At 45.9% G+C, this 13,197-nt stretch overlaps 1 protein-coding gene across 1 annotated transcript in view; it reads right to left on the bottom strand.

The window, feature by feature from the left end:
- Positions 1 to 2,452: 2,452 nt before the first annotated feature.
- Positions 2,453 to 13,197, bottom strand: part of CAT9 (cationic amino acid transporter 9) — a 58,855-nt gene continuing 48,110 nt past the window's right edge. The window contains exons 7-8 of the mRNA XM_086785517.1: positions 3,309 to 3,398; positions 2,453 to 3,183 (exon numbers count right to left, since the gene is read on the bottom strand). Of these exons, the coding sequence (XP_086641643.1) occupies positions 3,013 to 3,183; positions 3,309 to 3,398 (261 nt within the window). The 3' untranslated portion in view covers positions 2,453 to 3,012. The remainder of the gene's footprint in view (positions 3,184 to 3,308; positions 3,399 to 13,197) is intronic.

Below are 13,197 nucleotides of genomic sequence, written 5' to 3'. Positions count from 1 at the left end.
TGGGGAACGCAGTGAGTGTTTTCAGATTTCCCGTTCAATGAGGCAGGGCTGTCCCCTCGCCCCTTTACTGTACCTCATTGTAGCTGAGGCTATGAGCAGGTTTCTTCAGGCTGCCCCTGGTGTTGTGGATCTCAGGCTGCCTTTATGTACGGAGGAACAGTTTTTGGACTCTGAGTTAGCAGATGATACGACGTTGTTCCTTGAGGCTTCATGCTTGATTATGTGCTTTCCGGACAACCTTGGAGGCCTTTTGTTTGGCAGCAGGAGCTACTACTATCAATTGGCATAAGTCAGTTGGTTTTTGGATCAGTGATTCTCCTCTTGCAGATTGGGATATAGATGTTGGTTTTACTTGGATTGAGAGAGGATGCTCTGCCAGATACCTTGGTTGTTAGGTGGGCGTTGACATCTCCCCTGCACAACAGTTTGCTCCAGTGCTCTTAAGCATTAAAAGCAAACTTCATCACTGGAGTAGGAGGAAGCTCGACTTGGCCTCTAGAGCTTTGGTGGTTAACCAAGTTTTGCTAGCCACAACTTGGTTTATCGCTTCGTGCTGGATTTTTCATAAGGGCTACATTGGCCAGCTTCGTCGCCTTATTCGAAACTTTCTTTGGTCAAGGCTTGATGGAAATGCACACACCAGGGCTAGAGTTGCTTAGGAAACCATTATTAGGCCTAAGCAGGAAAGGGGATTGAATATCATTGACCATGAGGTGCAATGTAAGGCTTTCCTGTGTAAGCTGGTTGTTAGGGGCTTTCTTCGAGGCACTGAGCCGTGGAAGGACTTTCTCATGCAGCAGATCACGAAGTGTGTCCCTGTTCGCGGAGGTGACTGGACTCTCAGCTCATGCTTTATTTTTTCGGATGCAGTTCACCGCTTCCCTTCATCCCCCTGGTTAGGTCCCTCCTACGAGCCTGGCACTGCTTGAGGATTTTTTTGGTACACATCCCCCCGTGTTCAACAGAGGAAGTTAACCGACAGCCCATTCTGTGGAATGATTTGATCTTAGATGTGCATGGTAGGTCTCTTGGGGCAGCTATGCATATTCTTTAGGCTGGCTGGGAGACCCTTTGCCCTACAATGTTGGCTTGGAAGAGGTTTCAGAGCCTCACCGAGGTACGGAGATTGGATCTCACGCAGCATTTGAGAGGCTCTAGTCGAAGGATTGCACAGATTGATGCAGTCATTCCCAACCACTGGATTACTGGATCTTTCTTGGAAGACCGTCATCATTCTTGGTTTGTGGTTTGGGGTTTTTTCTGGGACAGGTGTTCCTCTTCAAGTTACGGGTCTCCCCTTGCCTAGGGAGAATGATGTACCGATCTTTTTTTCTGTACAAGATGGATGGCAGCAGTTGGAGAGATGTGACGTACAGGACCTTATTGAGGGCCCCCAGATTCGTCCAGTCAGAGTTGTTGGCAGGTTAGGGAAGCATGTCTTTGTTGACCCCCCCCAGGGATTATCACAGAGTGTTAGCCTTTGGTTATATGGTGGCTGCCCTATCAGACATTTGCATTGGGACCCCGATGAGTGGGTGTGGAAGGATGCTTGTAACCCCTTGAAAAGCATGTCTTTTTTCAGTTATACGGTGCGGAATGCCAGACATCTTATCTTGGGACACATTCAGAGTGTCCCTACTCTTAGACCCCATTGGGAATCCTACGGCATTTCGATTGACATTCATAGGGTTTTTTGGCGGAGATTGTGGCATTCTTATAGGAAGCCACAGATTTCCTCCTTTATCTGGGTTTCTCTTCATGGTGGTCTGGCCACCAATCAGTGGAGGTCAGTTACTGGTGCTTGCCCAGCATGCCCTAGATGTGCAAGAGTTTCGGAGTCAGTTTACCATTGTTTATGGGAATGCAGGGAAGCACAGGGGGTTTGGTCTCCGATTGCACACCTCTTTGGTAGGATTAAGAGGGATTTTATCATTTCTTTTGGTTCTATCATTTGGTTGACACGGTCTGGGCCTCAGCTGAGATTGGAGGGGACTGACAAGAGCTTGGCCATTATGGTTAGGCAAGGAGTTGCTCGGTAGTGTTGTCTTCAGGATTTGCCACTTTCACACTTTGTCCCTCCGGCACAGAGGTTAGACAGTTCTTGGGAGATTATTGCTAGCATCTCAGCCTGGAATACCTGGAAGGCTAGATGCACCGAGGCCATTGAGGGTACTCCCGTTCTTGTTTCTGAGTGTCTTTGAAGGATTTGGAGTGATATTATTCACACCATCATGGCTACCTGGGCCAGAATCCAGGGATCTTCGAGGGCTGCGGAGAGGAAGCACGGCCAGTTTATGAGAGAGTGGGACATTCGTATCTTTTTCACGTCCTCTCATTCGGGACCCTATTGGCAGCACAAGGCTCTTGATTGGTTGAGATCTCCACCTTTCGTGGTGTGAAATCTCCATTTTGTAAAATTTTTTCATACTTAATATAGAAGTCTCCTTTCTGGAAAAAAAATGCAAATTTATTTCTTATTAAATTAAAGCATAAAACATAATACTGACACTATCAGCTGCGACTACTAGACAGTGCAGTAAATTCACTGCAGTTACTTGTTAGTCTGCTACCATATGCACTGTCCCCATTGATATGGAAAGATGGCCCACAATGAGAATCGGAAAGAGGTCCTGCACAGCATTATGCAATTCATCAAAGATATGCTGGCTCATTATCCCGATTGCCGTTAAGCCTCTGTGATTTTTCAACTTACCATCCTGCCACTGATATCATTCCATATGATCAAAGACAAAAGTCAATTCGTTAAATATAGGCAGACATCAAAGTCCAAATCACTCCTTGCTGAGCTAACTGCTAATGGAACCTCTGCCCTAATTTCTTGTCATTGATGTTCCACATGATGACGATGCGCTACACTCATGCCATATTGGTTCAGGGAGTGTACACAGCCAGAAAGGAAGATACTTCATCAACATACAGATCATGTACCCTTCTGAAATCAGCAAAATGATACTCTTCATTGTTGAACGTACGTCAAGCAAGACAAGCTAATCACGACTCTGCTTCATTAAAATCAGTTTCCATGGTGTCAACAGCTACATAAGAGTAGCTATCATTTCTAAGTGAAGGTTCATGCTTGGCATGGTACTGCCCATAGACTGCATAGAACACGACACTTAAAGCTCCCAGAATAACAAACCGCACCCATGCCTCCCAGTGCAGCTGTACACAAATGCAGTGCATACAGAAACTGTGTTAAGATTGCCTTGACTGTATGTAAAATGTGGAGACTCTTCAAGAACACAATCACTATTCATGTCTGCAACAATCAAGGGCAGAGAAAAGACCTGGGCGAAAAGAAACATGTTCAAAAGCAGCCCTAGCAATGGAACAGTAGGAAATCCTGGGCAAAGGAACCCCGTAGGATGTTTGTATACCTGCTAACCAATCCCCTGAGTAGCTTAGCAAACATAAAAAACAGGCAAAACCTGAAGGCCTCTTCTGAAAAAACTAACAGTTGCAGAAACGGCATCTCCAAAATTCTACTAAAATTTTTATAAAAGAGAAGAAATAGCAGAAGATAAACCTTCATAAGATCAGGATATATCCAACTTTCAAAATTGAGAGAATATTCGCACTAATTTAATGACAAACAAACAAAAGCATGAAAAACACGAGAACATTTTGCAAAGAATAAAGACAGAAGTAATACAAATTTCTAAAATTTCAATGTAAGCAACAACTAAAACAAGAAACTTGGCCTTGGAAAAAGGAATGAGTGAGAGAGAGAGAGAGAGAAGGGGGGGGGGGGGGGGGGTGTAAAGCTTCTTATCGAGCCAAGCAATACTTATTTGGGTTTCTAAAGAGTCTAGATACTTGGGTTAACCCAATGCTTACCAAGTAAAATAAAAAAGTGAAAGATAAAAGTTTTATTTTTATATTTTATTTTAGTAATACTATTCATTTTATTTGTTGGTGGTGTTGTGTGTGTGTGTGTGTGTGTTGTTGTTTGGGGGGGGGGGGGGGGTGGGGGGGGAGGGGGAGGGGGAGGGGTGGGCAGGGGTTGACGAGTCCGGCTCATTGCAAGGGTGCGTGGAATGACCCCACACCGCACTTCGGAGATGCGGCCTCCATGAGAACAGGCTGACAGCTCCAGGTTGAGCCGTTCATGGGTAGACATCATGTGATAGGGTAGGTTTGCCTTGGTGTGTAGCTTCATGAGTTATAAGCCTAGTGGTTTTGGAAACTATGTGAAGGGCTTATGAAATTTTGGGACTATGGATTATGGCCGGCCAGCCCTTGTGGTATAAAGGCTGAGGGGGTGGACCTTTGAGAAGTGAAAGGCCACCACCCTATGTAATAAAGAGATGCATGGGCTTCTTCACGTCAATAGGAGCCAGCCTGCACATAGGAGAAGAGAGAGAGAGAGAGAGAGAGAGAGAGAGAGAGAGAGAGAGAATTGCCTTGTTGATTTGTAGGAGCTGCTGTCACAAAATTCCTCATTGCTTCTGTTTAATATTGTACATGTGTGGCATATGGAGCTTGAAATGATAGTATAAGTATGGCTTGTGGAGCCTGACATGGTGTGACAATACATGTGGAGCTTGACATGATGTGTTTTCCTCGAACTAGCTATCCTGGTTTATTATCTGACATCTGTACATATGTTTTGGGAAGATTCTGGAAGGATTTTGAATCCCTGAACACTTTACCTGATTGATACAACTAAGTAGATGGGTGTTTCTTCCAGTATAGTTGCACTCGTGTGTGTGCATGACCCTAATTTTATATTTGGATGACTTGTCATGTTTGCTTGCACAGTGCTTGAGATTACTACCTGTGTTGTCCATGTGGCCACGCACGCCTAGGCACCCTGTGGACGTGTATGTGCACACCTGTTTTGGACTGTGACAGGTGGTCTACATGTGTTTTACAGACGGTACGTGTCACTGAAAACTCAATTTACAGCTTTATGTTTTCACATGCTAATATTTATTGATGCAAGTCCACACTCACTTATAAGTGACCGGGCAAACTTATAAGTTGTACACACTGGGCACGACTATTTTAATACATGTGGCGGCCAAAGGATGGGCACTGGACAATTTATGGCTAATTGCTTGTAGGCGCCTCCCTCTAGACCTAAAAAGCACACAATTGAATATTTCTAGCAGGGAAGCTCTTAAACTAGAGGTGGAAGCTGGTCGCATGCTTTCCAAGTGGCTGGGGTGTGCTGGTCGACCTATTTTGGGAGAGCTAAAACTGCTGGGTGCCGAGATCAAGACTCTCCTGTGTGCTGGTCGACAGAATCTGACTTTTCCTTCGCGCTTGGCCAGCTGTTTTCAGGCATCAAAAAGCTGTTGGTCGACTTCTCCTGGAGGAGCGAGAGGGCTAGTTGACTTGAGGACTATTTCTTATGTGCTGGGCGACTCCTTCTGGCATGAAGAGATTGCTGGTTCCTGCTGGAAGCTTGGTTTGATCGACTACTGGTACAGCCCCCTTGAGGCTGGTCGATTTGCTCTTTGGGCTTGGCAGGGTTGGAGATAACCTTACAGGGCTGTCCCGGGCTGATGTGGGAGTGTTGTGGTCTGTCCATGGCTGTCCTGCATGTGCTTTAAGCCGGGAAAGCTCTCTTGTTCTGCCAAGGAACACCAAATACAATCCCGGGCTGATGTGGGAGTGTTGTGGTCTGTCTATGGCTGTCCTGCATGTGCTTTAAGCCGGGAAAGATCTCTTGTTCTGCCAAGGAACACCAAATACAATCCCTGGGCACCCACAAAGTTGTATCTGAAGCAAACTCCTTTTTGGTAATCTAACCATAAAGGGGAGGGGGAGGAGGGGTCAGCCCATCTTCCAAGATTGATAAGATTTCCGTGTTACAGTGCCCCTTTGTTACATTGGTATTAGAGCCTGGCTTTCTACAAAGCTTATGCCATGCATGATGATGGATATGGCTGTAAGGAGTTATTATCCATGAAAGAAGATTGGGATTCTAGGGTAGCCCTCGTCTTACTATCGCGCTTCGAAAGAAGTTACCTTTGGTTTAAGTGACAGTGAGCATGTGGAAAGACTTCGTGGCCCTCCTGTCTGCGTAGGGACACTGTTGCACCCTTGTAGTCTATTCAGTATCATTTTTGGAAAGCTAATAGGAAGCGATTCCGGGGCACCGGGAATTCTTGTTCTATCTGAAGACTCTGGTAAATACATCATGGCCAGCTATTCAAATCAATTTGTGGAGAATTCTATCACTCGTGTTCGCCGCATGCGAGAAGAGAATAGAGACAGAGACCAAGTTGGAACTTTAGTAGGTAACGATTCACAGTTAATTGCTAGGGTTGAAGATCAACAAGATCTTGATGCTTTGATGAGAACGAGCTTGAAGAGCTCCATGCTTTGCAAAGGGACCCGGATGTACATAGGCTTATTGAGTCCAAGTCCCATGCTCAGCCACATGTGGTCACTTTTGATGCAATTGTTCAACGGATGGGAATCGATAAACCTTGAGAGTTAACTGTTGCCTATTTGAAAAGCCGTGGCAATGATGTTTCCGATGACGAGGACAAGTGGGTTTTCACACAACCACCTCGCAGGCAATCGCGTGAAGGGACTTCTGATGATGATGTGAGAGGGCATGCAATCCGAACAAGTGATATGAGAGGACATGCAGCTCGAGCAAGTGATGTGAGTGGGGCTGCTATACTTGGTGTTTATTGGAGCGTGCTTATTGCCATCATCATAGATATGTCGAAGGAGATGACGAATAGGTACGATGGAATGCTCGGCACCGCAAGAAGGCCAAAGAATTTAAGTTGGGGTCAAGGACATTAAGTTTGAGAGCTATAATGGAAAGTCGGACACCACTAGGTCACACCTTTCATGACAATCAATGAGGACGAGAAGAAAAGGAAATTCGAGTCAGGGCTGCAACGAATCATCCAAAAGAGCCTAACAGTTTATCCTCACAACACTTTATAGGAGCTGATATATTCAGCCACTATTTTCGAGGAACTCCATGGCAAGGGAGTATCAAAAAGGCAAGAATTCAGCTCATACAAAGGAAAATTCACAACTAGAAATGAGCAGAAAAAGAGTGGACAGCCACCTAAATTTATGCCTAATGAGTCCAAGTATACAAAAAGAGGCTCTGAAAAGAAACCGGGGAGTAAGAAGGATGATTCCAAGCTGTCCAGACAGTAAATTTTTGAATGCATGAAGGAGGGGAAATGTTTCTTATGTGGCAGTAAGGATCACATGAAGTCTCAATGCCCTCAGAATGTCAAAAAGACGAATGTGCAAGATGCAAAACCAAGTGTGAATGTCATACCCGATGTACAGGGTAATATTGCACATGAACCTAAGAGTAGAATTTTATGCAAGACTTGGGACAAGTTGAAGAATCAAACAACCTTGATCCTTTTTGATGATGCCTCTACAAATAACTTTATACCCATTCAAATGGCTACTGCTCTTGGGTTAAAGCCCGAGGAGTTGGGCATGGATTTTCATGGACATGCCGCCTTTGAGGGCAAAAAAGTTAGTCACTGACTCACTCCCATCATAGGGAAGCTTCGTATTTAGATTCAAAGTTATTTGGATCATGAAGATTTCCTTGTAACACCGCTTACAAATGTGATGTGATACTTGGGAGGCCTTGGCATTGCCGTCTGGATCCAAAGATTTTGCGTAAGGAGAAGAAAGTAAATTTTAGGGAAATTTGCATAGATACGGATACCACTAGGAGTTCCATACCAATTGTAACTATATTTCTATTTCCAAAGCAATAAAGAAATCAGCTTGTTCTTACTTGGTCTTTGTACGTGATAATGTTGAACATGATTATGTGACTCCCATAGATCAGGATAAGATTAATTTCTTAAGTGATTATGCTGATTGCTTTGCTAACTCCCTACTTGGACAATTACCTCCAGAGAGGCCAAAGGATCATTGTATTGACATAATCCTCCACTCCTAATCGACCTCCTAACAAGACAAGTGCTACCCAATAGGAGGAAATTATGACTTAGGTGAACGATCTTCTTGAGAAAGGATTGATTCAACTAAGTTCTTCGCCTTAGTGTTCTCCAGTATTACTTGTTCAGAAAAAGGATGGCTCATAAAGAATGTGTGTTGGCTATAGAGCCCTTAACAAGATTACGATAAAGAACAGGTTTCGGATTTCTAAATGCACGGCTAAAGCCACGAGCTTGCATCTCCATGAAGATGCATCTCGTACTCGGGGACCACGAGGCTCCCAAAATCAGGGTGCGCACCAGCTGCACTTGGGTAGCAAGTGGACATACACGTATTGTAAAGTGAAAGTTTTGGGTTAGTGATGCATACTATGCATTTTTGTGACACAAGTGTTGTGCTCTCCTCACTATCTAGAAACTTTACTTTGAGATCCACCTTGTGCAAGAAGTGCACAATCTTGCTAATAGAAAGATATATATATATATCTATATATATATATATATATATATATATATATATATATATATATATATATATATATAAACAAGAATTTTTTGTGCAAGAAAGAGAGAGAAAGAAAGAAAGAAAGAAAGATTTTATTAACGTCTTCCAAAAGACCGAACTCGGCCTATGAGACAAATCAGAGTACCTGTATGGGGTATCCTCTGTCATCCCAACAAAATGAAAAAGTACTGAACAAAAAAGCTGAATCTAGGTGTGCAGGGGATGGAGCTCTACTACTAGGAGAATGCAAAGCTATATGCATGGAGTATACAATCATGATATACAACCTAGCTAGCTCCATCCTGTACCATACTGGGGGTATAAAATGGTACACATCAGTGAAGGGGGTGTCCACAGCTCCCTGAAGAACATGCCTGGGTGTGCTCTGAAGCGAGCCAGTCGCTCCGCACCCTCTCTGTGAAACTAAGCTCTGATCTCTGTCATCTCTCTCTGGTATAGGCGTGGTGTCCGAAAGCCAGGTGTCCTCTGTCTCCTGCGGGCTCTAAGTGTCTCTGCTCTCTGGAGAGTAATTCCCTGCCGTGTAGGGGCTGGGAGGGGGATGGATCTCTGAAAAAATGTAGTAGTCTGTGTTTGTGGCCCCCCCTCTGGAGCTGTCTGAGCCTGTAATAATGTCTCGCTGTGGCGGTGTATGTCTACAATGTATCTCCCCAGTATGCACTGGTCTGCTGCCTCCAAGATCTGGCGTAGGGAATGTGGCTCTCTGAATAAAATGGGATATCTCTCTCTGATGGCTGTATATGCTCTACATCTGCATACATAATGCTCCTCACTCTCCACCTCCTCTTTGCACAATCTGCATACCCTCTCCTCTCGGGGGATCCGTGCTGCTCTGCCAGTCTCAATCTCCAATCGGTGTGATGAAACTCTGAGCTGACCAATAGCCACTCGGGAGCCGTGTGGTAAAAAGCCCTCCATGTATCTAGGCCTCTCTATAAATCCATCATCAGTGATACTCATGAAGTGATCTCTGTAGTATAGCATCTTCGGTGGAAGAGGCTATGTAGGCGATATCCATGTCTCTCGTGTATAGAGCTGCCATAGATCCTGTCTCAATACTCTGTTCCTCTCACTATGAGGAAGTCTCCTCATCTCTCTCCTCGACTCCTGCTCTGTGATGGCTCCCAAGGCTCTCTGTATGCGGAGCCGTGAGTATAGGGCTCTGCACTCGTCATCATAACATCTGTTCTGGGGCATAGTCCCAGGTCTCGCGGGCTCTCCTGAGTGTACACGATGTGGGAAGCTCTGTAATGCAGCCGTGTGTAGGAGTGATGCCAGCTGGGCTCTAGAGAGAGAGAGAGAGAGAGAGAGAGAGAGAGAGAGAGAGGGGGGGGGGGAGGGAGAACGGAGGGGGAGAGAAATGAAATGAAATGAAATGAAATGTTATATTAACGTCTTCAAAAGGCCATAATGACCTATGAGACCAAAAGTTACATCATGGTGGATCTGATACAATGTCTGGATAAAAAAACCCAGAAAATGAAAAATAAAGATGATACTACTGGCACCTAGAAAATGAAACTGGAACTGAAAGGTAAACAGAAACCCTTATAGGGTGTGAATATAGTGAGGGGGGGTACGCTATGGAGGTGAGTGGAATATAGTGAGGGGATACAATATCATGTGGGACGGAGGGGTACACTATGGAGGTGCCTCCATCTCATAATATGTGCGGCATCGGACACTGGCGGATCTCCTCAATATCCTCTGTGGTCAGCACCCTGACTGGGTGTCCCGCATGCCTCGCAAGAATAATCCGAATCCGCCGCTGCAACCTCCGTCTATGCTGGGATGCCCTCCTCCGTAGTTGTGGGCGTCTAGACCACCCAAGCTCAATCGCACGATCAATCAGTGTACCCCTGGTGTGGGCGGTATCCATGTCCTGCTGCTGCTGTGGTCCATCTGGCGCAGTGATGGCTGGACTAAAGAAGTCTGTAATGTGCCTCTGAGTCTGGCTCTCTGTGCGCCTAAGCAGGCTATCTCTATGTCTCCGCAGCTCAAGCAAGAACAATCCCAAACACCTCTGGTCCTGGTATCCCATGACTCTGGAAAGTGGTCCAAAACCCTCTCTGAATAAACAGTGGAAACGACCACGTATCTCATAGTATGCAGTACAATGGCATATATAATGCAGCTCTGTCTCTGGCTCCCCATGGCATACTCGGCATATCCTGGCCTCAGCTGGTATACCTCTATATCGGCCAATCTCAATCTCAAGTTGGTGTGAGGATGTGCGAATCTGACCAATAGCACATCGTACTGCATGAGACAAGTGTACATCCATGTAACTGGGTCTGATCACAAAACCATCTGCTGTGAGCTGAAGAAAATGCTCTCTGTAGAAAGCCATCTTCGTACCCAGCTCCTCAGTCAGCTGTATCCATGTCCTCCTAATGTCCAGCTGAACTAAATCCTGACGGATGAGTCTGGTAATCTCTGTCCGTGTGAGAGTGAGAGAGGGTGCCTCCAGAGAATACTGGAAGGGAGGCAATGTGTCCATGCTAAAACCATGTGCCTGGAACCAAGATGTCATCTGTCCATACCAACAAGCCGTGTCTCCCTGTAAAGCTAACTGTCGGGAGGACTCCAGGGCGAGGCGTGCATATCTGTCTCGGGGGAGATCCCACAAGCCATGTATGTAGGAGACTGATCTCGTAAGAGCCTCAATCACCAGAGGGGCAGCCACCAGCTCTGCTCGAATAATCTCATGAGGTACCACGGCCTTGGCTCTAATAATCCTAGCAATCATAGATACCAAAGGCCTCTCCATACCTCTCCACCCGCCTGCGCTGTGATGGCCCACTGAAGGTCCCAATATCTACACTCCATAAAGCATAGCTGATATCACTAGAGTGTCAAAAAGCCAAAGTTTCGTTCGAGGTTCCTGAAACTGAACCTGCGAACACATCCTCTCCAAACCACCCAGGGCTACATGTGCTCTAGTCAATCTAGTCTCTGCTGCTCTCCTCATCGAAAACACTGGCCCACTGAATACTACCCCAAGATATGTATATGCATCTGTATACTCCACAATCTCTTGCCCATATGTAAATGTGGAAGCTGATCGCCTAACCCACTCTGGCAGGTGTTAAACACCATAACCTTGGTTTTGCCAAGGTTGACAGACAATCCACTATCATGTGCAAACTCATGTAAAGCATCCAAATGACGCTGCATACCCTCAGGGGAGTTAGAGATCAACACAATATCATCAGCATATAACAATAGTGGGATCCATGTACCTGCTAGCTGGGCTCCTCTGTCCCCCAATCTCTCAATGTAGTCAGAAGCCTCATCCACATACATACCAAACAATGAAGGAGATAACAGGCAACCTTGCTTCACTCCTATAGTGGAGTGAACCAAAGTAGAGAAACCCTCTGGGGTGCGTACCTGTCCTGCAACTGATCTATATAAAGCCATAATCCCCCATATGAGCTCTATGGGTACCCCCATATCCTGTAATCGCCTCATCAATCTAGCTCTGGGCACTGTATCAAATGCTTTGCGGAAGTCCACAAAGCTACAATAAATCCGTCGCCCATGCGACCTGCCCTCCTCAATAATGGCCCGCAAAGTCAAGATGTGGTCAAGAGTAGAGAAACCTCTCCTGAACCCTGCCTGTCCCTCTGCTCGAATGCCAACTCTCTCTGCCCATCTACTCAACTGCTGCTCAAGAATGGATGCATACAATCGTGCTAGTGTGTGACCAATCATAATAGTGCGATAATTCCCTGGCTCCATAGGGTCCCCTGACTTGGAGATAGACACGATGGTGGACCTACTCCAAGTCTCGGGTAAGCCTTCGCACATAGCGCGACCAATCCATCATGATCATATGCTCTCCCAGTCTTCATCCTATCAATGGCCTTCCTTACCATCTCTGCGGTAAAGAAAGTACATGTCTGTGGGCATGGTGCTGGTGGGTCAGGAAAAGGTGTCTGTCCAGGAACTGTATATAGAGATGCTGCATAACTACCCCAAACCTCTGTAGAAGTGATGGCCAAAGCAAGGGAGGACTCATGAAACAGACGCCAAGCCTCCCTCGAATCCTGGCTCAAGAACAGCTGGTATAATTCCTGCTCTAGCTGAGCAAGGAAGGCCCGCTTCTTCCTTCGCACAAGGCGTCGGAAGGCAATACGTGACTGTCAGTGAGTAGTGACTCCCAAAGCAACCTCCCGCTACAGTCGGGCTCTGGTCTCTCTGCACTCCTCATCATACCAGCTGTTCTGGGGCATACATCTAGAACGCTATCTCTGTCCAGGCTGAGTATGTGGATATGCCTCTCTTGCTGCATCATGTAAAGTCTCTGTCAATATATGGGTCAACTCCTCCAAAGGTCTCCCTGGCTCCTCTGTGTACAGACGTCTATAAATCCCATCTCTGTAGACAGCATCAGTCTCTGAGGTAAAAGTATATCGAGTGCGATCTGCCCCTCGTGTCCTCTGAGCTGTGGTAAAGTGAAAAGAGATAGTCAATGTCAACAATGCATGATCCACTACTACCCCAATGGGCCGAGATCCAACTGTGAAGTCCTCAATGCATGAAACAAAGCTGGGCATAGCCATAACATAATCCATTGTGCTAGCACCATGTCTATGTGGAAAGCAAGTAAATCCAGCTGCTAACGGAAACCTCTGCAAGCCATTGAGTATGGCCAACCCATGTGCAGTCCCCATATCTACCAAATATCTCCCATACTCTATGCACTCCACATCCTGTGAGCGTCTGTCTAATCCCATA

Source organism: Cibotium barometz, chromosome 48 (genome assembly GCF_041138505.1).
Source record: "Cibotium barometz isolate CiBa-2024 chromosome 48, ASM4113850v1, whole genome shotgun sequence".
Classification (NCBI taxonomy): Eukaryota; Viridiplantae; Streptophyta; class Polypodiopsida; order Cyatheales; family Cibotiaceae; genus Cibotium; species Cibotium barometz.
This window is presented reverse-complemented; position numbering and strand designations above follow the sequence as displayed.